The sequence below is a fragment of the Suricata suricatta genome, chromosome 6, assembly GCF_006229205.1.
Source record: "Suricata suricatta isolate VVHF042 chromosome 6, meerkat_22Aug2017_6uvM2_HiC, whole genome shotgun sequence".
Taxonomy (NCBI): domain Eukaryota; kingdom Metazoa; phylum Chordata; class Mammalia; order Carnivora; family Herpestidae; genus Suricata; species Suricata suricatta.
The window spans coordinates 33820273-33846274 of record NC_043705.1 but is presented as its reverse complement, the minus strand read 5'-3'; the positions used below and the strand labels follow the sequence as shown (position 1 = coordinate 33846274).

General features: G+C 38.9%; 2 protein-coding genes across 4 annotated transcripts in view; one reads left to right on the top strand and one right to left on the bottom strand.

The window, feature by feature from the left end:
• KCTD16 (potassium channel tetramerization domain containing 16) overlaps positions 1 to 11037 on the bottom strand; it is a 275760-nt gene extending 264723 nt beyond the window's left edge. The window contains exons 1-4 of one of the 3 annotated variants that reach the window (XM_029942174.1): positions 10846 to 11037; positions 8044 to 8198; positions 5938 to 6033; positions 4651 to 4880 (exon numbers count right to left, since the gene is read on the bottom strand). The gene's annotated coding sequence lies outside the window, so the exon portion shown is untranslated. Of the gene's footprint in view, positions 1 to 4650; positions 4881 to 5509; positions 5545 to 5937; positions 6034 to 7594; positions 7946 to 8043; positions 8199 to 10845 lie in introns of those variants that run through there. The other 2 variants (XR_003909825.1, XR_003909826.1) reach the window with 2 other exon arrangements.
• Positions 11038 to 11185: 148 nt separating this feature from the next.
• On the top strand, positions 11186 to 24574 carry YIPF5 (Yip1 domain family member 5). The gene is made up of 6 exons (XM_029942173.1): positions 11186 to 11325; positions 11887 to 12006; positions 19278 to 19450; positions 20260 to 20405; positions 21704 to 21885; positions 23197 to 24574. Exons 2-6 carry the CDS (start codon positions 11897 to 11899, stop codon positions 23357 to 23359), a joined length of 774 nt encoding a protein of 257 aa, XP_029798033.1. The 5' UTR covers positions 11186 to 11325; positions 11887 to 11896; the 3' UTR covers positions 23360 to 24574.
• The last annotated feature ends 1428 nt before the right edge of the window (positions 24575 to 26002 follow it).

Sequence of the window (26002 nt, the reverse complement as noted above, 5' to 3'; positions counted from 1 at the left end):
TTCAGTTCAGGAAGCTGAGGCCAAGGAAAGCTACTATTACATACCTCGTGGTAAAATTGGCTCTAGAATGAGCCTCTGCCTCCTTCTAATTCATTGAGGGCTGCCAGTTAGTGCAATTTTTTATCACCACATTGAAGTATGACTATTCTAAAGGAAAATGTAAAAAAAAACTTTTATCTTAATCAGTGTTTGCAAAATATCAGGACTTTAACATATGTCTGGTATATTGCCTTTGACACTTTGTTCCTTGGAAGTATCTTGCAGAGAAAATATGGGTACTTGCCTAAGCAAACTGGTCAAAAACTCCCTTTGCTAACTTTTAATAGGTAGAAGAGAGACTTTGCAGCTATGTTTATTTTTTAGAAAACTGAAAAACCTGAATGCTACTCAAGTTCTTCTAAATAAAACAGTCAATGCTTATGATGACTAGTTTTGACTGATAGTATGTACTTTTTTTTTTTAATTTTCAATCACATTCCCTTTGACTTGGAACAGGTACAATTAGTCTAGCACAGGCTTTGTAAAATAGACTACATATTTATATTTTTTCCTCATATATTTATAAATTTTGGTTGTTTAGTGTGACCTCTAAATTGTTAGGTGTAAGCTGTGTTGGCGAAATGAGGGTCTCTGATGTCTTTCCTGAATGAATATCAGGCATTGAAGTTCGTGAGCTTTGGCTTCTTTCTGTATATTTCTAATGTTTATTTATTTATTTTGACAGAGAGAGAGAGAGAGAGTGAGAGTGGGGAAGAGTGAAGACAGAAAGAGACAGAGAATCACAAGCAGGTTCCATACTGTTGGCACTGAGCCAACATGGGGCTTGAACCCACAAGAGATCATGTCCTGAGCCTAAGTCAAGAGTCAGACACTTAAAGGACTGAGCCCCCTTGGGTACCCCTGTGAGCTTCAGATTCTATACATGGCAAGAAACCTTCACTTTACAGAATTGGAGAAGAGGTCCTGGAGCCGGTCGCCGGGCTGAGAGTCTTGACTGCACCCCTTAAACTGGATCACTGAGGGTAGCTTACGCCGTTCTCTTCCAGGTATACCCAGGCACTTACACATCTCGGTTTTCTCAACAGTAAAATGGATTAATAATACCATTTGCCTCACAGACTTCAAGTGAGGAGTAGTCAAGCAACATATGTAAAATACTTAGGACAGTGTTTGGTATATCATGAGCACTAAATGAATGTTTTTTATTACTCAAACAATTATAAGCAAAATGTTTCTGAAAACAATAATTTTGCCCATGTATTTGTTCCCAAAGGAAGAAAAACAGCCTCCCTACCAACCAACCCCTCAATGTAAGTGAGTGTCCAGTAACACTTCATAGAGACCACCCTTCCACCACTGCAAGTGTTTGGAGTTCACGTAGTATTTATCCCACCTGTGTTCTGGTTGTAGGTGTGGGATTTACTTGGTCCTATCGTGCTCCCTGCCACCATGACTCACCAGCAATGGGCACTGGGCTCAATCAGAGCCAAAGGGATGTGACTTGAGGACATCTGCTGAGATTATTGGGGGTTATAATACCATTTGAGCCACTCCATTCAAACATATCTGAAGCTAATTGTACCCTGGACTTGTCTTCCATGAGAGCAATAAATTTCTTTTCACAAGGTAGTCAATTTGCACTTATTTTTCATTATCTGCAATCTAAGGCCGTGCAAACTTCCATAGAAGACTTGCATAGGAAGAGATTACAAAGAAGATGTAGGTGATATAAAAAAAGAGGTAGCGGGTGTCAGAGAGGAGAAATAACGTTGTGGTTAAATGCATCGAATCTGAAGCCAGCTGCCCCAGTACAAATCCTGGTATGACAGCTCATCAGCCATGTGACTTTGGGCTGATGTAAAATTCTAGAAGCAAAAACATGTGATTTCACTCATATGTGGAATTTAAGAAACAAAACAAATGAGCAAAAAGAAAAAAAGATATATAGAGAGAGACACACCAAGACACAGACTCAAGTATAGAGAAGAAACTCTCCACTTGGTTACTGGAGGGGAGGTGGGGGGATGGGTGAAATAGGTAAAGGGGATTAAGGGGTGTGCTTGTCTCGATGAGCACCAAGTGGTGTACGCAGGTGTCCAATCACTATATTGGACACCTGCAACTGGCGTTCAACTGTATGTTAGTAACTGGAATTTAAAAATGTTTAAGAAAGATATTTAAAAAGGGAGTCATCCTTTTTGTATAATGAAAAAAAATAAGCGAACAATAAATGAATATTATTGTAGGTAAGGAAAGAGCTCTATAGAATAGTTATACAAATAACTAGGATTTCTTCTATGAATAGAGTACTTGATATAAAGATCATGTTTTTTGAGGAATAACAGCATGTAGGGAGGATATTTGACTAGTAATTGAATGGCATCACTAAATGCATATAATAAGACCACGTCTAGAGAACCACAAAATACCAACCAACATATTTAGTCTTGACATAGTCTTTAGCCTTTATATTTATTAGATGGTAGGATCCACAACATATTTAGAACTCTTCTTCATTTCTTCATTGCTACTAATGTCTATCAGTCTCTCTGATTACAAAAGAAAATGTATGGTATTCTTTTTTTCCACTTGTATCCCACTGGGAAGTGATAGTTTTAAAATGGAAAAATCTGGGGTGCCCAGGTGGCTCAGTCACTTAAGCCTCCAACTCTCGATTTTTGTCTCAGGCCATGATCTCACTGTTGGTGAGATCGAACTCCCTTTCGAGCTCTGTGCTGACACTGTAGAGCCTGTTTGGGATTCTCTGTCCCACTCCTGCCCATGCATTCTCTCTTCTCTCAAAATAAATAACTAAACATTTAAAATAAAATGAACAAACTCTGTGACAGTTGATGTCAAAAGTTCAGTTTAGGGGTGCCTGGATGACTCATTCGGTTAAGCGTCCAACTTTAGCTCAAGTCATGGACTTGCAGTTCGTGAATTCAAGCCCCACATTGGGTTCTGTGCTGGAGAGCCTGCTTCAGGTTCTGTGTCTCCCTCTCTCTGTCTGCCCCTCCCCCATCACAGACGCACACACGCTCGCTCTCTCCCAAATAAATTAACATTAAAAATTTTTTAAATTTAGTTTAATTGAATATAGGCCAGCTTCAGAGGCTCGTTTCTAGCCAATAGCATGTGTCAGAAATGATGCACTGTGATTTCTGAGAAGAGTGGAGAAGTGTCACACAACTTTTGGCTGACTCTATCTTTCAGGATGCTCTTCCTCAGAATGCAAACACCATACTTTGAGGAAGCCCATGCCATAGGGAGAGGCCACATGTAGGCATTCTGGCGGAGAGTCCATTAAACATCCCAAGTTGCAGCTAGCATCAAAAGTCAGACCTGTGAGGGGCATCTGCATGACTCAGTAGGTTAAGCATCCTACTTCAGTTCAGGGCATGATCTCACAGTTGACAAGTTCAAGCCCTACAGAGGGCTTGCTGCTGTTAGCATAGAGCCTACTTTGGATCCTCTGTCCCCCCCTCCCCAGCTCCATCTCTGCCTCTCCCCTGCTCATGCTCTCTCTCTCTCTCAAAAATGAAGAAACATTTCTTAAAAAAACCAGACCTGTAAATGAGTGAGCTCTCAGACCATTCCAATCCCCAGCCTTCAGGCCCTCCAGCTGAAGCTGTGTGGAACAGCAATGAACTATCCTTGCCAAGTTCAGCTGAAATACAGGTTTGTGAAGAAAATGAATGTTATTATTGTCATTTTTAACCGTGAAGCTTTGAGGTGTTATTTTTTACCAAGCAATAGATAACCAGAGCAGGGGATACTTCTCATTGGGAATATGGCAGAATAATTTCAGAAATTAAATGCCAGAGGATTAGATTTGTGCTTCTGTAGATTCCAGTTGGCTTGACACCCTCTCACACCTGCCTTGAACACAATGAAAAGAGGCTCATTATATGTTATCGCTCCTTGTCACATCCCACTTGCACTAATGGTCAGAACTATGCATTCCTGGAGACAGATTCATCTTTGTGCATTAGGAGCATTATCACTGACCTCCACTGGCAGGTTACTATAAACATTCTCCCAAGAAGCAGATCTGCAAATGAGAGCCCCTTATTGGTCTGGACCTTCTAGTTCACAAAGAAGGAACGAAAGCCTGGCTGGATAGAAACTCAGCAATGGCTTCATCAAACAGGAGGCACTGAGGAACAGGAGCATTTCTCCAGGAAGGTGACTGAAGATGACTAGCTTGCAGCCTGTCTACACAGGAGGATGGGAATACTGGACTTCCTCAAGCTTAAAGCACCAAGAGGCAGACACAGAGTCTGTTTGTCATATATAGTGACTGCCACATGGTAGATCCTCAATAAATATTTGCTAAATAAATAAATACCACACACAGAGCATTATTCTGTCCTAGCAGTGGAACACAAAGTAAACATAAATACGAATGCTCCCCTAATAGAGCTTCTGAGATAGAGACTCATTTACGGTCTTATCTTTGTCATCTACCATCTGAAAGTCAAAAAAGGACGCAGTGATGACTATGACACTGGGCATATTAATAAAATTGATCAAAAACCTTGTTCTGATCACTGATTCACCCTGTCGTTGAAGGAGGGATTTGCTGACCATACGACATGACACGCGACAGACGAGATGGGCAGCAGCTTATTATTCATCACATTTACTCACAGGAATAGAGTGAACCAGCAGCAGTTGTGAGAGATAAACATTGTAGTTTCAAGAGGGTGGGGTGACTCCTGCTCTCCAAAGGGGTATAGAATTGGATTCTTTGGATAAGTCCACCAGCTCGTAGAAGAAGGTAAAAACAATTAAGTTGAGGACCAGGTTGGGTGGAGCTGGTGTGGCAGATGGGGAACCTAGCCAGGTCTGGAGCCCTTCTCGCTGGGTCGGGGGCATATCTGGCAAGGGAAGAGGAAGGTAGGCTTTGGGGTCCGAAATGTCAAGGCAGCACTTGACATTTAGGTCTTACAATACATCTCTTGGGCTCAGATCCTCCCTAGTAAAATCAAATGGTGGAAAACAAATGATCTCAAGGTTCCTGTCAGTGCTAATTCTTTTTAATTCTCATTTTATGAAGGCACTCAAATGAGAGTTCACTCTCGGAGGCACTTGCTGTCCTGATTTGTCTGTGAAGACCAGTCTATTTTTGTTCATGTTAGAGATAGTTCAGTGAATTCAGGCTAATTTCCTAAGGCCCTCTTGAAATTTTAAAGTGAAGCTAAAGCATTTCATTTCTAGGGAGTGGGAAAGGAAATATGTCACAACATTTAGCACAGAAGTCAATTTGGGAATTAACAGGAAGAGCTTTTAGAGTCCAGGAAAGAAAGCATATTTATAAACCTAAAATCAATTCTTCTTTTACTTGGTGTACATCTTTTATTTTTATTTTAAAAACTTTAATGTTTATTTATTTTTGAGAGACAGGGAGACAGAGCATGAGCAGCGGAGGGACAGCGGGTGGGAGGGGAGGCAGAATCTGCAGCAGGCTCCAGGCTGTGAGCTGTCCGCACAGAGCCTGACACGGGGCTTGGGGCTTGGAATCACGAGCCTTGAGATCAGGACCTGAACCAAAGTTGGACACTTACTGACTGGGGCACCCAGGCGCCCCTGAGATTCACCTTTTAAAAGCAAAATCTTAGGGAGAGTTAAGAAACGTTTCTATTTTCTTCCAGAGGGAAAACTTCTTTATCTCAGACAGTGGGGGATTTGTGGTTTTCATTAGCTTCTGTAACTTAGGACTGCAGGGGAAGAGTCAAAAACATTTTGACTACTTAATTTAAATCCAGGGGCAACAACAAAAAAAATGTGTTTGTCTTTGACTTCCAAAGCAAACTATTATGAAATGTTATGTTTGATTTTACATGCCTCTGATTGTTTTAAAATAAAATCATCCTCAGGTTAGGAAAAGAATGTAACTGATGGTAACATCAGTAGTCTTAACAACAAAACCCTTACCTAAGTACACAGAGAGCGTCATGGTCAAGGTGGAGCAGCCTGCTCTCTCCAGTAGCCATAACAGTAACCATCCTTGGGGCTCAGGAAACATATGTTCTCCAACATTTAAGAAAGAATTAAAGAAAGTAAGAGTCACAATGTAAAGGAGGTGTGCTGGTGCCCATGGGCTCTCCCACATAGCCACCTGTCTCATGCCCGGTGACCTATTTCTTATTCCGGCAAGACCCTGTTATTACCAAGACATTAACCTGAAATCAAATCAAAATAAAAAATTAGAATTCTGTGGCTTGGGCTTGTGTACCCCAAAGAATGTTTCAAATTTATATTTAAATGTATCTGGCTGAAAACTCCCAGACGAGCAATATCTTGTGCTGGAAATACTGTCTTATAATAAAATAAAGTTTAACCTGACATTCTTTATAACTGCAAAGAGTTGCTCTGTAATGAAAAACAGTGGTAGCCTGTAATGTCTGTAACTGAGGGCGGCATCAAGAATTCTAACAGCAAATATAAAAAATTAATTGCCTGAAGGAAATATATTAAACCTACAGTCCTTTCTAGCCACCCTCTTATAGAGTACAGTAAAACCTGATCCCTCCATCATTTTAAGAACCATTATACATTAAAAGTTTTATGGCAACCGGTTTCCTTGGTTAGGACACTGCCATTTTCTTTCTTTGCAAATAAACATATTTTCCACAACATAAGTCACCTTATGCGCTGTGTCCTTACAAATTCTCTGCGTTGTGAGAAGACAGGAAGGGGGATAAAGAAAGAAGAATACATTTTCTTTAAAGTTTGAAGTAACATAAAACACAGCAAGAAGATCAAATATAGGTAGCACTGTTTAAAATTTTCAAGTATAACAGCTCAAATGTATGAGGGGTTTTTAAATCAATAGTGTCTGATATCAAAAGCTATTTGTGAGACTAAAATGTATAACACAGATAAGCCCAATTGGAAAAATCTATGAAAAAAGCATATTTCTAAATTAAAATTTGTTTAATGTTTATTTATTTATTTATTTTTGAGAGAGAGAGAGAGAGAGAGAGAGAGAGAGAGAAAGAGAGAGAGAGAAACAGAGCATGAGTGGGGGAGGGGCAGAGAGAGAGGGAGACACAGAATCTGAAGCAGGCTCCAGGCTCTGAGCTGTCAGCACAGAGCCCGACACGGGGCTCGAACTCACGAGACATGAGATCATGACCTGAGCCAAAGTTGGACCTTAACCGACTGAGCCGCCCAGGTGCCCCACAAAAAACATATTTTTAATACAGTCCATAGGATCAAACGACAAATTATAAAATAATACAGAATCTTCAGGGAAGCATCAGAGTGGATGTGTATAATTGATTGCAGAAACAGTTTGTTCAAGCCCAATCATTGCAGATTTTAAAAGTCCACTTTGGTTGGGATTCTTATTCCAAACCACACTATCCAGTCACCTCATATTAGAAATGTTTTTATTTGGGGCGCCTGGGTGGCTCAGTCCGTTAAGCCTCCGACTTTGGCTCAGGTCAGATCTCACGTTGTGGGTTGGAGTCCCGCATGGGCTCTGTGCTGACAGCTCGCTCAGAGCCTGGAGCCTGCTTCCGGTTCTGTGTCTCCTTCTCTCTCTGCCCCTCCCCCTCTCCATATCAAAAATAAATAAAACATTTTAAAAAATTAAAAAGATGTTTTTATTTGACATTTAAGAGGGCATCTGATCTCCACATTAAAAATACTTACAGCATTGTTTTAAAAATTATCTTTGAAAGCCCCCCCCTTTATTTTTAACAACACAGAATATGTTTTTTACACTCGGAATATTCAAGTCAAAACCCCAAGAATAATTGCTAGGTTAGGGTTAAATTTCTTTGCCTTTTAAAGACCCATTTTGTCTAAAAGCATCCAATGTTGTTCTAGGCAAATCTATCTTCCCAAGACAGTAGCGTATTGTTCAAAGTAAAGTAAGTGAAATAACAGAAGCAAAATTTGATGAGAAACTCTCTTCTAAGGGACACAGGATAATCTGGAGGAAATATAATAATCATATTTGGGATATGGAGTTATATCATGAATATTCAGGAATAGTGGAAACAGATCTTAGGCATTTACATTAGTTTTTACCATAATTATCAGGTTTCACTGCGGAACTTCACATGATAAGTATACAGCTGCCAAATCTTCACCTCATTTGGTGCTTGTGGGTACCGCTGAAAGTAGGGGAAACCATCATTTTCAAGTCAGAATTTTCTGGCACAATTCCCCATGACATATTTACTCTGAAAAACAGAGGAAAAATAAGATAAAAACAGAGAGGGAGGCAAACCAAAAGAGATCCTTAAATACAGAGAATAAACAGAGTTGCTGGTGGGGTGGTGGTTGGTGGCATGGGCTGGGCACGTGTTGGGATGGGCACTGGGTATTGTATATAAGTGATAAATCATTAAATTCTACTCCCAAAACCACTATTAACTAAATGTTAACCAACTTGGACTTACATATAAATAAATAAATAAATAAATAAATAAATAAATAAATAAAATAAAATAAAAAACAGAGAGGAAAGAAGTGAGCTCTAAAATCTAAGGACAATTTCATGCCATTCTAAGAAAATGAAGTTTTGTGTGTGTGTGTTTGTGAAATATGTTTAAGTGTTAGTGTGAATTGTTGTCAAACTAATTAATTAGAAGATTTCACTCATGCTTGGAGTGTTCTTTTTCTTTTCTTTCCTTTCTTTTCCTTCCGTCTTTCCTTCCTTCCTTCCCTCCTTTCTTTTTTAGGTCACTGGTTTGGTAACTGACATACTAGGTCCCAGGGAAGACTGGGCAAGTGTTAGAAGCCCACTTCATGTTCTAGCATCCCTAAACCTGGTTAAGGCTTTCTACTCCTAATGAACACAACTCAGTTACTTTAACAGAGGGCAGCACATTTACCATGTACTCCACTTTCCTTTGATATAACTCTCTGGAACCAATCCTGAGGTGGGGGACGCGGGGAAATGCAATACCAAAAGAAAAAAAAAATGTTTTCCAAAAAGAAAGATCTACCTAACTAGCCACAAAATTGACTACTATTCTCAAAATCCCCAAGGGGTTTCTGCAGGATATCTTCATTTATACTTCAAAGTCAAACAAACAATGTAGAAGATTTAATCATGTGACCTAACTTTTTTGCTTCCTCTTATCAATTGGGGCAAGGGTTAGAGAAGGAAGACAATCCAGTAAATACATTCATTGCTATTACAAATAGAAGCAGAATTTGAATAACATCTATATCTAACAATTCGTGCCTAAGCAGGTAATATTGAATGCAAATATTTTTATTTTTTATTTAAATTTGAGAGTAATATCTCCTTTGGATAAGAAGAAATGGAAACATCAGAAGAATCAAAGGAGACTAGAATTTTCTTTCAACCCTAAGAACATTAAGTAGATGAAATAATCGATTACTGCATACCATTGATAACCAGAAACTCAGCCTCATACATAATATAGCTTAGAGAATATAACCATATAATTTATCAACCTAACTGGGATATTTTTGATAGCAAAAAAGGGACAGTATTAATAATTATGCTGGAAAAAACAGGCATAAAATGGGACAAATGTGGCTGTCTCCAGCAAATTAGGCTAATGGTCATTCTTATAAGAGTTGTACAGATGGTACCTACATCAGATAAAAGTTGGTACATTAAAAAATTTGATGAGCTCTTTCAGAAGCTTTCTGACCCTTCAAAGGGTAGCTGCCCATTCAGCTCAAGAGTATGTTCCTTGGTTTTTCAGTTACGTTCTTTTCATATTCCTCTTTCATCTGGAGGGGTATGCACAGGTTTTTTGTTTCTATTTGTTTGTTTCAATATAGTGTGAGTGTTGGAAAAAAAGTTTTCGGTAGTGAAATTTTATTATTCCTTTGGAAACTGGTCCCAGAGCAAAGGCCTTGTTTCTCCTGTAAAGACCATGGGATTTGGGAGGCAGCATATACTGCAAGGGCTTGTGGTATAAAATTTAATACTATAAGCTCTGAAGACCGTTCTGCTCATTGGTTAACACCATAGCGTTTGGAATTAGGATTCCTGCACTTACAGAAAGTGATTTCACACAGAAGTCTGAGCAATGAAAAGAATCTAATTAAACCACTCTTTAGTTTATAATCCTCACTGGTTCCCCTTTTCTTTTAGAACCAACACCAGAATCCCACAAGACACCTTGTCCCTGGTCCTGGCCTGTAGCTCCAGCCTCAACTCCTGTGGGTCTTTTCTCATTTGCCTCTCAAACTATCCTAGCTTCATTTAGACCAGGGATTCCCAAACTCTGATGTTATCCAAGAGACATTTTCAGTTGTCTCAAGGTGGCAGTAGGGATGGGAGTTGTACTATTTGCATATAGCTGATAAAGTTCAGGGATGTTGCCAAACATTCAACAGGGCACAAGGCAGCATCCCCTACACCCCTCTGCTCCACAAGAATCATTTAGATTAAAATGTTAATAGTGCAAAGGTCACCCCTTTCCTCACACCATGTTTTCCTTAATCCTACACCTTGCACTCACTGCCTGAAATATTCATGTTCTTCTGTTTCCCCTCTTTTCCCTTTTCTTTAACTCCGTTTTGACCATCCCCTTCTCAAAGTGGCTTTCCAGATTTTCCGTCCCAGATGAATACCACACTCTTTCAAGGAACTATAGAGCACTTAAAAATGCTAGTAACACTTTTCCATGTATTTATGTGTTTGATAACCCGACCCCAACCAATCCCAGGTAAGCAGTACCATTTCGCTTGCATTCATCATAGTATCTCCAACAGCCTAGGTGAGCTGTTGTGCAACACCGCATTCAATGTTACTAAATGAACATTTAACAGCCTCACTTACTAGGAGAGTAACAGCGTAATCATCGCATTAGGTTGTAAGAATTAAATAATACACCTAACCTCTGTAACACTGTCTGAATCACACTTAGTCCAGAGACACCGGCATTCTGTGGTCTGTGGACAAGAGACCGACTCGGTACGCTCAGTATCAGCCCTGGCACATCCTTCCGCAGGTCTCTGGTCTATTGAAGGTTCTTCCCACAAACAGGAACAAACCAATTTCTGCGCCTGCGTCTTTCGGCCTCTCTCGGTACCCAGGTTACGGGAACTATTTCCCTTCTCATTGGCCCGCAACGAAACCAGTTAGTCGATATTGCGCATGCTCCGTATGAGGTTTCCCCTTCCCCGGCCCGCCCCATATCCGACCCAAGAGGGCGGGCGAAGTCTGCCAACACGCATGCGCGAGAGGGGGTGCCCCGGAAGCAGTTCTTTGGCCTTGTGACACGTAGCCACGGAGATAGTTCAGAGTCTTAATCCGTGTTTGGGGGATTTGGGGGGTTGCTGGAGCTGCTGACGCCGTAACCGCTGGTTCTGCGCTTGGTGAGTGTCTCGGGCCTGTGGCACAGTGTTCGGCTTCTCCCCAGGCCTGGGCGGCGCGGCTTGTTGCCGCCCTTCGGCGCAGCCAGCGTTCCGGTCCTTTCGCTCAGACCCTCGCTCCCTTTCAGGTCCTTGCCTTGCTGCGGCCCCTGCACCTCAACCGTGGTTTTCTAGGGGTCTGCACCGTCGCGGCAGGCACAGGCCTTATTTTGCTAGGAGGCAGTCGCGTTGTCAGCGGCAAAGCCCTGCCCCAAGGGGAGGAATCGTCTTTGTTGTTTTTAGACCTCCAAGGAACCAGTTCTCCCACTCCCCTTCCCCTAATTATAGTGACAATTATAATAGTAACAATTGAATGACCAGGAGCCGGCTGGCTTGAAGGGAAGGTGTCTTCCCAGCTCTTGATTTCGAGATTAGATGTTTCCTTTGTAACTGCCACCCAGATGCTGTTTCCCCAAATTCCAGAGGAAATAATTTACTGCCTTCTGAGGCTTTTTGCTTAGTATGGAAACGAATTCAGTAGGACCTTGGGTATAAACAGTATTTGCCATTCTTCTTCTCTTACAGATCATTTGCAATGTCAGGCTTTGATAACTTAAACACGGGTTTCTACCAGACAAGTTACAGCATCGATGACCAGCCACAGCAGTCATATGATTATGGAGGAAGTGGAGGACCCTATAGCAAGTAACCTGTCAACTTTGACCATTTATTTAGTCAAGATTAAAGTGAAAGCATGTATCCTGAGTGTTTGGTACTGCCTAAAACTGAATGTGTCAACATGCCCTTGTCAGGAACGTGATTTTTCATAATCTTCCTTCTTCTGGAATGATCTCTGACACTGGTTTTAGTTTGAAGGATTGCCCTAGTTAGAGTTGAGTACCTTGTGCAAAGTATTTGATTGTGCCCTGAGTGCAAAAGTAAATTGTTAAAGAACTGCTTGGATAGGAGCTTGAAGGACCTGGAAGATACCTAGGCTTTTGGTCCACGGAACCAGTTAAAAATTTAAAATCGTGTGGTGGCTAGTTTAAAAGTTAAATCAGTCCAGATTTCAGACCTTATCAATGTTAATTCACTGTGCGTTCTCACACTGTGCAGCAGTATAACCTGCCCGTTCTGTGAGTCATCAGGTGATTTCGTATTAGCAACTGGTAATCATTTTTATTACCTTGTGGCAGGTACACACAAGTTGCCAGTTGCAGACTGAAGACGGATCTGAAAACCTTTCACCCAAAACTGTTAAGGACAAAACAAAACACCCTGATTTTTTTCATAGTTTCTGGTGTTAGTGGCAGAAATATGTTAGCTGAGGTTTTCTGCCAATCTGTAGGACATTGTATTCTTAGTCTCTTAGGACTGTGAAGGGAATCTCAGCAGTCATTAACGATACTAGGGTGGATTAGCCGTGTTTACATGCTTCAGGGCTCCTTCAGGAATCTTGTCAATGTGACGGGCCTGTTTCTGAGCGATAAATGCATGCATTGACATGGCCACATAAACTCTGCACTCAGTGGGTGTGCTGTCTGATGTTGCTCTGTGGACCCAGAATGAAAAACCTCACGAAGGTTATTCCAGGATGAGGGTCAGACAGGTTGGGAATTGAGTCAGTCTGAGACAAACATGAATTAATAAATCTGAACGGAAGTGCCCAAGAATTTAAAAAGCAAACCAAACACCAAATGCAGCCCTCAGCATGGTCTGTCTTGGATAAGCTATACTTTTTACAACCCGTCGACCCCTTGAATCTGCTTAATTTGATAAATTCTAAGGCTTTTTGCCCCCCTAAATCGTAACACATCGAACAGTGGGAGTGAGCATCTAAAACACTATCTGTGAATCACTTTTTTCCTTTCTGTTAAAGTCTCGGCTATAAAGTGTTGGAGATTTGTCTGTTTTTTGATCAATTAACTGGGCAGAATTGGGAAGATCTTGTTGAGAAATATCCATTCATTTATTTAGTTAAAAATGTGTTTTTGTTGTGTGTATGTATGTGTCTGTGTGTGTTGTTTTGTTTTTAAACTGTGTACAAGAGGGAAGTGAATGAAAGACTGGCCAGAGTGCAGACGCAGGGTTTTTGGAAAACCTGTCTCGGTATGTGGGCCTGTTTTTAACTAAAAGATGTTTGGATTCATCAGAAGTGTGACATTTAGATTACAGCCTCCCAGGTGTATTTATCTCGGCCTTTCTTTCCAGCCCTGTCCCTGTTTGCATCACTTAAAGGTGTGACTTACCTTTTCATCCCTGTTAGCATCATCTTTTCTGCAGGGAGGTGGTTTACATATTCTGTCGCTAACTATTCTCAGTTCCATTACAACCAAATCATGTGCCCGTAAGCACTGCTTCAGTGTAATGACGTTTTATTCCCGGTGCTTATATACCTACCATTCCAGTTAACAAATAGGAGCTTATAGATGAAGCCCAGAAAAACAGAAAGCTTAATGTATTAGCAGTAATAATTGGGTTTAGTTTTTAAGTATCATTTATATATTCATGTAACAACAAAAAGTGAAAGGCCCTTTGATCTCAATCTGTTGAGTTTTATGACTGTTGTATTGGACAGGTCCCACATTGTATGCCAGATATGCTTATAAAATACCAATTACATATTTTTAAAGTATTTAAAATTAGCATTTTTTCCTTTTCTGACTTAACTGATAAATATCTTTATGGAATACAGTGTCAGTTTAGTCAATACAGATCATATCTACCATACTATGTTCTAGTTTAAAGCCAGCAGGAGCAAGTTGGGAATTTTCCTGACCAGATCCTACCAGAACAGGAAAACAGTAAAATTCCGTGGTGTTATTTTTCTCATCTTGCATCTTGAAGAAGGAACGAAGACACCTTTTTGTGTTTTGTTTGTTTGTTTTTAATGTTTGTTTATTTTTGAGACAGAGTATGAGCAGGGAAGGGGGCACAGAAGGGAGGAGATAAAGAATTGGAAGCAGGTTCCAGTATCTGAGCTGTCAGCACAGAGCCCAATGCGGGGCTTGAACTCACAGACTGTGAGATCAGAACCCGAGTCAAAGTCGAAACTTAACCAACTAAGTCACCCAGGTGCCCCAAAGACACCCCTTTTGAAGCGATCGTTTTCTTGAGGGCTATTTCTCTTCCTTACATGATATTTATGAGTCTTACATCAGCCATTCTGAAGTGTGGCCTGCAGACCCCAGAGGGTTCTTGAGACCTTTCAGGGAGTCTTTAAGGTCAAGACTATTCTTAACACAGTACTAAAACATATACCTTTTTAAGTGTGTTGACGTCTGTACTGTTATTGTAAAAACAATGATTGGTAATCATGCTGAATCAAGATAAGGGCATCATATTGTTCTACTAATCATTATATTTCTCATCGCCACACACTTGCTGGAATGTTGGGGGAACCACTTTTATTTAAGGAGGCCCTTGATGAAGCAGTAAAAATTACCGCGTAATTAAATCCTGACTCTTCTGTACACATGCAGTAAAAATGCTCTGCATGACAAAATGGGAAACAGTCCTCCTGGTCCATACTGGAGTGCAATAATTGTCTCTAGGAAAAGGCCCCGTGCAGTTTGAATCAGGTTGAATTGACTGCTTTTTCATGAAAGCCATTTTTACTGGAAAGAACATGTGACAAGCTACGGCTATTTAGACCTGAGTACCGGGCAGATATTTTCTTGAGGATGAAATAGTTGAGCCTCTTACTTCAAGAGAGAAAACTGGCAGTATGTGTAGCCAGTGGTTAAATTCATGTTTTCAGGTAAAAATTGCGATTTGGGAAAACTGTCCATAATTGTCCATAATTGTCCTAGTAATAACCATTCTTCTGATGAAATCACTGGTCATAGTAACAAATGAGATTTTCTTATATTTATCCCTCATATATATGTTTTTATATTAAATAAGTCCGTATTTGGGAGATATGTATAACTCATACTAATATTTTCTAAATCAGCAGTGAATGTTACAGAATCACACATGAGTAAAGAAAGGATCCATTCGAAGTGCATAGCACATCACTGTATTTTGTGACAGTATAAAAAGTTCTTGGTGGGGCACCTGGTGACTCAGTTGGGCATCTGACTCTTGATTTTGGCTAAGGTCATGATCTCACAGTTTGTGAGTTCAGGCCCTACCTTGGGGCTTCGTGCTGACAGTGTGGGGCCTGCTTGGGATTCTCTCTGCCCCTTCTCTGCTTGCATGTGTGTGCATGCACACACACTATTTATCTCTCTCTCAAATAACCTTAAAGAAAAAGTTTATTTCTATTGTTCCGTCTTCTGTGTTGCATCTTAAATTTAAAAAACTACCACTTTGCTTTGAGTTTTGATATAGTATGAAAAGAATATTCATGATAATCTGAAAAGATTAATTCTCCAACTAGTCTGCCTGACTAGATTTTCCTCAGATACTTCATCTAAGGCAATATATCACCACAAACTGAATGCAGAAGCAGATATGAGAATTTTTAGTTGTCTTCTGTTAAACCATACATGAATGAGATTGTCAAAAATATAATAAAGTGCTGCTTTTCTTGGTAATTTTTTAAAGTTATTCTTTCATTAAAAATTTATGCCAACATAGAATAGATTTATTGTGACCTTGAATGAAGAAATATTTAATTTTTTTAATGTTTATTTTTGAGAGAGATCGAGAGAGACAGAGTGCAAATGGGTTAGAGCCAGAGAGAGAGGGAGACACAAAATCCAAAGCAGGCTTCAGGCTCTGAGCTGTCAGCACAGAGCCCGATGCGGGGCTTTAACTCAGGAACTGTGAGATCAGGACCTGAGCCACTCAGGAGCCCCATTAAACATTTTAAACATTTCTCAGTTTTCACTTCTAATATGATAAATATTGACAGATTCAGCTCACAGAAATAATAAATCTTTGGGTTTCCCAGTAATACATTTTTATAGTAAAAGGAGATCCTAAGAACAAAGAGGTTGAGAACCACTGGTCTGTACCGTTCTTTTTGTTTTGTCTGTTGCGTACACATTGATATTCTCTCTCTCTATCTGTGAAAAAGAAAGAGAATAAAATACATTCTGTCGATGCAGATTGTCTAAGCCTCCATATGGAGCTTTTCTAGCTGTTTCATAAACTCCACTAACAGAGATCAACATAATAGCATATTGTGCTAAATCAGAAAATGTGAATTCTTCTCCTAGTTCAGTTCTACCAGCTAATTCTGTGGGATATGTGTATATGTTTAAGTAAGCAGAAATCAACATATTTCATACTAAAATGAGGAAAGGCATATATGGAAAAAAGATATTATAGCTGTCTCCATTAAGTAGGATTTGAGGGTGATTTTTATTATGATTGCTAAGAGTTAATCCCTGGAATTAAAAAGTCTAGTTTTGAATCTTGACACCACCATAGGCAAATTAGTTTAACACCTAAATATTAGTTTCTACATCTTTATAATGGGAAAAATGTTTTATTATTTTTTTTAATGTTTTATTTATTTTTGAGACAGAGACAGAACATGAGCAGGGAGGGGCAAAGAGAAAGGGAGACACAGAATCAGGCTCCAGGCTCTGAGCTGTCTGCACAGAGCCTAACATGGAGCTCGAACCCACGAACCTGAGGTCATGACCTGAGCCGAAGCCATAAGCTTAACCGACTGAGCCACCCAGGTGCCCCATATTACGGGAAAGATGTTAAAAACAACCTCCTAAAGTTATAGTGTAGTAAAATGTGAAAGATGTTAAAAGAAACCTCCTAAAGTTATAGTATGGTAATATGATATAATTCACATTAAACACAACTGTGCTTTACAAAGTGACATTCAAATAGGTTATTTGTATTTATGCAAATTTTCAGTAGTACTTGTATATTACTTATAACATATTTTAGAATGAATGAATTTTGATAAATAAGAAATGTATTACAGTTTTAAAGGTACAAAAGTTTTTAATGTGAAAATTAAATCTTCCACTTCCCCTTGGTCCAGGTTCCTTTACCTATATAATTGTATGTGTTATATTAAATGTTACATTATACTCAAACCTATGTAATTTTATGTAATGTATGTATATGTGTATAAAATATATAGATGCAGATGTATTCTAGAAAGTACAATCACGGTGGGTATATGTGATATATACTATTCTGAACATGGGATGTTTTTTGTTTCCGTCCACTGAATATTTTTTGATTATCATTCCTTATTAGTACACATAGAAGTACCTTTTTCCTTTTAATGGGTGCATAGTAATTTGTGCCCATATAGTATATTTACTGATCACTGTTTTTGGTTTTTATCATTTGCTGTTAAAATAGTGCTTTGGGACACCTGGGTGGCTCAGTCTGTTAAGCATCTGACTCTTGATCATGATCTTGATGTTTGTGAATTTGAGCCCTGTGTTCAGCTCTGCACTGACAGCACAAAACTTGCTTGGGATTCTCCTTTTCCCTCTCCCTCTGCTTTTCCCCTGCTCATGTGTGCTTCCTCCCTCCCTCCCTCTCTCTCTCTCTCTCTCTCTCTCTCTCTCTCTCTCTCTCTCTCTCTCTCTCTCTCTCTCTCCCCCCCTCCCCCCACCCTCCCTCCGTCCCTCAAAAATAAATAAATAAAACTGAAAACCTTGAAAATTGAAAAAAATGCTTCATCAATTTCAATATTACTATATAGCCAGAAAAATGACATTTTTTAAAGCTTGGATCGGATTAGAGTGGTAAATGAATCTGAAATCTCAGTCCCGTTGGAGGCTCCAGAGATTTATGTATAGTTGAAATTTTGCCATTTTTGGATTTGCTTTTATTATTTTTAAATGCTTATTTATTTATTTATTTATTTATTTATTGAGAGAGAGAGGAGGAACGAATCCCAAGCAGGCTCCGCTGTCTCAGAGCAGAGCCAACTGTGGGGCTGTCTCACAAAGTGTGAGATCATGACCTGAGCGAAAATCAAGAATCGGATACTTAACTGGGCCAGCCAGGCAGCCCCGGATTTGCTTTTAATCAAGATGTTCAGTTAATTTAAAAATTAGATTTAATGCTAAAATCTCAAATAATATTCATGGTAGTCATTAGATTTTATATTTATTAAAAGGAAACTATAAAATCTTAAAAGGTAATTAAAGGATCTTTAAGCCTTCTCAGTTCTTTTAAAAATATCTTTCAAAGTAATTATTTTACTTCTATATTTCTTACTCTGTATTTTGATTAGTCTCATTGCTACGTAAGTCATATTTTTTTCCCAGAACATGGTAAAACAAGTTTTTAAAGATACTGCTTCAGTGTCCTTCTGTTCCGTTTGGTTTTTCTTTTTCATTTTTAAAATAGCCATGGTAAAACCTCTTTGTCTACAATGCAGGATTACTATAGCACATATCAAATGAGACAGGAGGTGTATACCTGCTTTGAAAAGTTGAAAGTGCTATTCAAATGCAAGATGTACTAACAACATTCTGTTGTATTCAGAAAGCTTTCAGAGAAAGAGGCTTGAAATTTTCCGGTCTGTGTTTGAAATTGATGGTTGTTCTTAAAGAGATTTACACTTGCAAAAAAAATACTAGAGAGTAAAGAAGAATGATGTGACATTCAGCAGAGATTCAGACCACAATGGAGAATTACATAATTAGTACAAAATCGGTCATGTTACATTTTCATTCATATTCTTAGGTATAAATTTTATTCCTCAGCTGTTTTTATATTATATACACTTACTGGAGGAGGAGAAATAAGTAAGATTTTTAAGTTCTCATCTGTTGACCACCAAATCTTTAAAAATTTCATAGTTTGTAAAATTCCTGAGCGCTGTGTACGTGAGTACTGGCGTCGTCAGGAAGATTCTCTAAAAAACGCTGACAGCTTACCCCTGGAGACGGTCGCACTGATCTCAGTAGCCATTTCAGCACCGTTTATGAAAACTGGCCAAGTGGCTGTCCTAGCAAGTGTGTGACTGGGGCCGTCTCGTCCTCCGGGATATCCACTGCCGACAGGGTTCTGAGACGCGGAACTTTGACTTGCAGACCGTATGCTGGCTATGACTACCCGCAGCAAAGCCGGTTTGTCCCTCCGGACATGGCGCAGCCGCAGCAGCCGTACAGCGGGCAGATTTTCCAGCCGGCGCAGGCGTACACCCCGACGACCCCGCAGCCGTTCTACGGAAACAGCTTTGAGGATGAGCCACCTTTATTAGAAGGTAGCGTGGGTTCCACAGTACTCTGTAGTGCCCAGCTGGTTGTAAAAATAACCCGTAATTTGGAGAAGTTCTCCTTTCCTTTGAAAGAATAATGTTAAAGAAAAAAAAGTTTTCTACTAAGTAACCCATTTTGAAGAGAATGTGTATGAAACCATATTGAGCCATAAGGGACCACATTTTTTATAGATGGTTATAAGGTGATAATTAGGTCAATATGTGAGCATTGACTTTTACTTCACGTTATTGATTGAATTCTGTCAGAAGAAATGGAAGGAAATAGCATGGTAGTGATTATTCTACATGGAAGAAGCTGGCAGAACTCATAACATCACTGAAAAATATGGTGATTTTCAAGTTGTATTCCAAACCCATAAAGCAGTAGTTCTGCTGAATGGGGGAGGGGTCGGATACCCTTTGAAAGTCTAAGAAAGCTATGAACACTATAAAGAGAAATGCACACCTGTATAGAAACATAGTTTTATACACAATTTCATAACGTCTCCAGTTACTCCTGAAGCCCCAGGTGAAGAACTCCTTACACTGAACCCTGTCCATATATCCTTTGTTACGCAGTCGTGGTGAGAACGTCTTGTTTTGCCATATCCAAACACTCGTCCATCCCCAAACCAGAAATAGGGATTTTATGGAAGAAGCACCACACTCCAGGAAGACTAGTAGTGAGGGCTCCCCAAAATAATGACTCGTCTTGCTGAGTGTTGCATTTTGTCTCCTGCTCCAACATAGATTCTGGACTAACGTAAAGGTATGTCACGAATCCTAATTGGCTTTCTTATTTCCTCTTCTTTCAGAATTAGGTATCAATTTTGACCACATCTGGCAAAAAACACTAACAGTGTTACATCCATTAAAAGTAGCAGATGGCAGCATCATGAATGAGACAGATTTGGCAGGACCAATGGTTTTTTGCCTGGCCTTTGGAGCCACATTGTTACTGGTAAGGTTTTAGTTTGAACTCAGTATGAGATTAAAGAACATCCTTTAATGGCCAAGAGCCATTTTTGAGACTTCAGATCTTTCCTGTGTTTTGAATGGTATTGAGTTACTTGAATTTATACCCATTCATTACTTCTCCCATTGATAATAAATGTAATATATTTGTATTTTTTTTTAAGTTTACTTATTTATTTTGAGAGAGAGAGAGAAAACGTGTGCACATGTGAGGGGGAGAGAGAGAATTCTAGCGCGGGGCTCCATCTCACAAACTGTGAGATCATAACCTGATCCGAGATTGAGAGGCGCTTAACTCACTGACCCACCCAGGTGCCCCTAACACATCAGTGTCTTAGTCTGTTCAGAAATGTCTTTTACAAAAGCATAATTAAGTTTTGTTTTATTTGTTTGTTTATCAAAGGCTGTATAAATCCACCAGTGATTTGGAAAAATAATGAAAGAAAAATATATCTTCCATTATATGTTTCTTGCTTGTTCATCATTTTTCTTTTCTCCTCCCTTCCCCATGAAACCCTGGTGTCCTAATTACTCTGACTTCCTTTCTCTTAGGTCCTTTAACAGCCATATAGGTGAAAGATGAAATTATTTCTGCTGTTAAAACGATTGTTGACTGCATCTGCCAATGAGAATAAATTGCTTTGGGGCAATTTTGGTGGTAGTTGTTGCTTTCAAGGGATATTGGCTATTATCCAGGATTTTCCATCTTGTCTCTGTAGTTTATTTGCTTAAAATCAGACAGATTTCTTTTTAGAAATCTACTTCTTAAAGGTGATCGTAGCATGATTTTGTGTCTATATTTGCTGAATTGTTCATCTAGTACCTGGAAAATGAAAAAAAATATATGCATATTGGGAAGTAGGTACCCCAGACTTCTTGAGAAAGGTGTAATAGCCCATCCTTGTTTTACTATTCTGCATAAAGAATAGATGTCTGGGGGCGCCTGGGTGGCTCAGTCAGTTAAGTGTCCGACTTCGGCTCAGGTCAGGATCTCACAGTTCGTGGGTTTAAGCCCCGCATCGGGCTCTGTGCTGACAGCTCAGAGCCTGGAGCCTGTCTTTGAATTCTGTGTCTCCCTCTCTCTCTGTCCCTCCCCCGCTCATGCACTCCCTCCCTCTCTCTCAAAAATAAATAAATGTTAAAAAAAATTAAAAAAAAAGATGCCTGTGCAGATTTTGATGCTCACAAATTGAATATTTTCTACATGTACTATTTTAGGTGAAATAAAGCCAAACATAACTTTTTTTTTCCCCCTTTAACCCATAATCCTTTCTTTACCCATAGGCTGGCAAAATCCAGTTTGGCTATGTATATGGGATCAGTGCAATTGGATGTCTAGGAATGTTTTGTTTACTAAACCTAATGAGTATGACCGGTGTTTCATTTGGTTGTGTGGCAAGTGTCCTCGGGTACTGTCTTCTTCCCATGATCCTGCTTTCCAGTTTCGCAGTGATATTTTCTTTGCAGTAAGTACTGATCTTTATTTTGGGGATTGATTGACTAATTCTCTGTAGTAGGATTTACCTCACCTATCAGTTTGAGATAAATCACTAATTCATCGAACATGATATATAGTGCTTGTTGTGAATGAGGACTATACTACATGCATTTCAGTGATTAACACTAAAACTAAGAATAAATTTTAAAAGTTTTATTGCCATCTCTGCTTTTACCTGTGATAAAGAATTTCACTACTTTTGCGTCTACTTAGCAGTGTCAGTAAACAAACTGAACAGGAGTGATGGTTAACTTAAATATGCATGAAAAGATCAGGTTGTTAAAATTGTACTTTCCGTCTCTGATGTTTTTTAGACTGTATCTGATTTCTTAAAGATTGGGCATATGCTAAGTGAATGAATAATAAAACACATACTCTCCATTTGGCAGCTTTTTAAGTGAAAATGAAACATTCTTTTTATGGCAAGAGGCTGTTAGTAGCCTACTGGGTTCTCAGATGTCTATGTAAGCAGCTGTAAGTGTGTAATTTGTTAAATACTGTTTTAGGTCAGGTGAGAAAGAAGGGTGTAAATTCCTACTGAGAAATTCTCTCCTCACAGCCAGGGTAGGGATTCTTTCTCAGCCGTCCAGGCTCCTCCTTGGGGCTGGGGCCTGGCACACCCCGCCAGGGGGCTTTGTTGCACAAGGAAAGTTAAAAGGAGGGGCTTCGGAGGAGAGCGTGCGGCAGCGATTTGATACTGGAGATTTGCAAGATCAGGGCTTCACAGTGTTTCTGCCTTGCATAAAAATGCTTCAGATTTCAGTGTAGAAACTTCGACTCTTCATTTGTTGAGATTGGTACATTTACATTTGGATTTTACAAAAGAGATTTTCCTTGAACGCACTGTTTTCTAACCAGAGCAGTTTGGCTCTCGGGAGGCATTTGGCTGTGTCTGGAGGTGATTGTGGGGGGTGCGGAGGTGCTGAAGGCCGGGGGCTCTGCCGGCCACCTAACAGTGTGCAGACCAGCCCTTCACAACGAGAGTGCATCGTCCAGCGTGTCAGTAATGCCAGCGTTAAGAAGCCTGGCTCCTTTGCTGACACGTGTAAACTGTAATTATAAGTGAGTTTTTTTATCACATTGCTGAATGTGAATAACTAATTCAGCATTATTGAATTCACTGTGAGGTGCATTATTTTAGCATTTGAAAACAAAGTCTTGACCATGTCTGCATATGTGTGTAATGTGGCTTTAAAATGCTTTTCTTTAGAATTGGGTTATTATTATATTTTTATGTATCTAATCTCATCTACTACCTGTTTTTCCTTGTTGGTTACAGAGGAATGGTAGGAATCCTTCTCACTGCTGGAATTATTGGATGGTGTAGTTTTTCTGCATCCAAAATCTTTATTTCTGCGTTAGCCATGGAAGGACAGCAACTTTTAGTAGCATATCCCTGTGCTCTGTTGTATGGAGTCTTTGCCCTGATTTCCGTGTTTTGAACTGAATTTATCTGGCACGTGGACACCATTGGGCCCAGAAGGACTTTGAACTCACATTGGACCAGCGAACTGCAGTGCAGCTCTCAAGAGGACCTGACGTTTGACCAGTGGAGCAGTGGAAGTAAACATGTATCTTTTGTTCATTTTTATAGAACTTTTGAATACTGTATTGGGTTTACCTGCAGTATGACTAGCTTTAAGTGTTTGTGCTTATACAAATAAGAATAAGAAGTGCTATTTCTTTCCTGTTCTGCAGCCTTTGAAAAACAAAATTTTTTCTTGCAAATTATATTAAGATGTTTTTGATAGATTTTTATCAACTGTGGGAAGCTAACCACAGGGCTGATAATCTTTTCTTAAAAACAACCCAGTCTTGGTTAAGAAGACACCAGACTTACTGCAAAAATATTTTTCTAATGGATTAGGAAAGAAAAATTGCCTGTATTCTCAAGTTAGATGCACTTGAAGCAAAAAAGTAATCTCATTGTAAAATTCTATGAGTTTGCCCTTCACAAATTTGACATTCCTTTGAATCATCTCATGCAGTTTTTGCTAAAATTCAACTAGAAGTTTGCAGTCTACCTTATTGTAGACAGGAAGTGTGCACACCTATTGAGGTTAGCACTAACTAAACCATAGTGAGGTAGACCGGCCACATTAGTGTTCATAGTCGGATCTCCGTTGTTTCCTAGGAAAAAGAAAATCACTAACCTTTTTTGAGAAAAAGATTTAAAATGTCATACTTTCAGTACTGCAGTTATCAATGTAAAGTGCATTTGATGCTCAGTAATTAAAATTTTCCCAGTTTTAACTGTGTTGAGTTGACTTTTGCTGTTTTCGGTGTCACTTTTTCTTTAACTAGGTTCTGGTTTTAAGTTGTATTCCTAATTTATTCTAAGCCTGAAGAACAGAAGTCATATAGTATAGAATCAGAAAAAAAGAGATAAAGTGAAAGGCAGTTTACTTTGAGTTACAACATTATTTCCTTGCTATTAAAATTATTTGGAACCATGTCATGCTCTCTTGCCAGAAATATGTGTAATAAAATGCTGTATCTTGTATTTTGATATACTATTGGCTTTTTCTGAAAAAAACTGCCTCTAATTTTGGACAAGCGCATTTATAGCTCTGGGAAAGATGCCTTATGGGAAGGAAAATGATGCCTTTTTTTAAAAAGGAGTCTTTCAGACCAAATAAAAAGAAACACCAAACTGATATCGATATCGATGGTTCTTTTTAAAAGTTAGTTTTCGTTTGCTAAAGGAGGTTAAAATAATAAAACATTTACCTTGTAAGATCATGATTTTTGATCTCTGGAATTACATAAACATGTTTTTCTTCATTAATACTTCATCTTCTAGAGGAAAACTCTCACTAATTAGTTTTGGGCTGGGTTTTCAGACATACCAAAGTGTTTTAGAATATTTTTTATTGTAATCCGTAGATAGTATTTGTTGTGCCTTTTTCAGTTCATTTTATAAATCCTCACTTACCTTGTTAAGGCAGATGTAATGAGTACTTTCTGTGAATATCCAGTTCCTACTGATCAGTGTAAATGATGCTTTGGAGTTAAGTTTTCCCACTGTTGCATGGTCTTAGACCCTTAATCTTCAGCCAGATTCCCCGATGGATCAAATTGTTTTCTTATTTTTTGCCTCTCCAACTCCCAAGATAATACTTTTTAATTTAAATCAATATTGAAAGACTATTGTTATTTGTCTTATAAAACTCCAAAATGGTTACATGCAAATCCATTTTATATATAATGGTTATCCTGTCAAAACGGCTTTATAGTGGAGTTGTATTTAATGCAAGAGGTTAGTTCTAGAGTTTGCTTGCGACCTGATGAGTCATGTATAGCCAGAATTTCCCTTCTAAAATCTCTCTTGAAAATACAATATATGTGGCCATATTTATGCATATTTTAAAAAATGAAAAACTGTTTCAAAAAGTTATATATAATAACTTTTTTCTCTGGCATTGTAGTAGATTTCTGTTTCCTGAGTCAAGTTCCAAGACGAGCATCTAGCTTGCTTTTAGGGCCCATTTTATACCAAAACCACGCATGAACCTTTAAAAAATACTAGAGATACTCAGTATAGCTTCAAGCTCACTTAGGACTGTTCCTGGGTAGTAAATTTACTGTGAATGGATCTACAAGTTCACTCACTGGAGCTAGTTTGTTACATGTTATTTATGCATGCATGTATGTTTCGGAAAGATAATTGCTTGTATTTATGGTATAAATGTGTACTTTATGACTTTAATACATGTTCTATTACCACGTTTACAAGTGGGTGCTTCCAAGAGCTGTGTAACTAAGCTTGTAGGAATCGACATTTTTTTTTCTCATACAATTAAAGAGAGTGCAAAAGTCTATAAATCTTAAAATGCTAATTCTATCCTCACATACTAAGCATTGAATCAAAAATAATTTTTTAAAACATGTCTAATGACATTATTTCAGGTAGAATTTAACTACTGTGCATTTGACATTTTGCAAGTTTATTTGTAACCTTAATGGGCATTGCTCAACTCAAATATATCCAAAGCTAAGTAAGGACAGTTGTCTCTAAAGTTCAAATTATGCATTATTTCGATAGTATTCATTATGTATTTAAAAAAAAAAAAAGGAGACTTTCC

Bases quoted from the DNA above. Each gene is read 5' to 3' on its own strand.
- YIPF5 (XM_029942173.1), top strand. From the start codon at position 11,897: ATGTCAGGCTTTGATAACTTAAACACGGGTTTCTACCAGACAAGTTAC. The intron at 12,007-19,277 runs GTAACCTGTCAA...TTTGACTTGCAG, and splicing joins AGTGGAGGACCCTATAGCAA to ACCGTATGCTGGCTATGACT. The intron at 19,451-20,259 runs GTAGCGTGGGTT...CTCTTCTTTCAG, and splicing joins TGAGCCACCTTTATTAGAAG to AATTAGGTATCAATTTTGAC.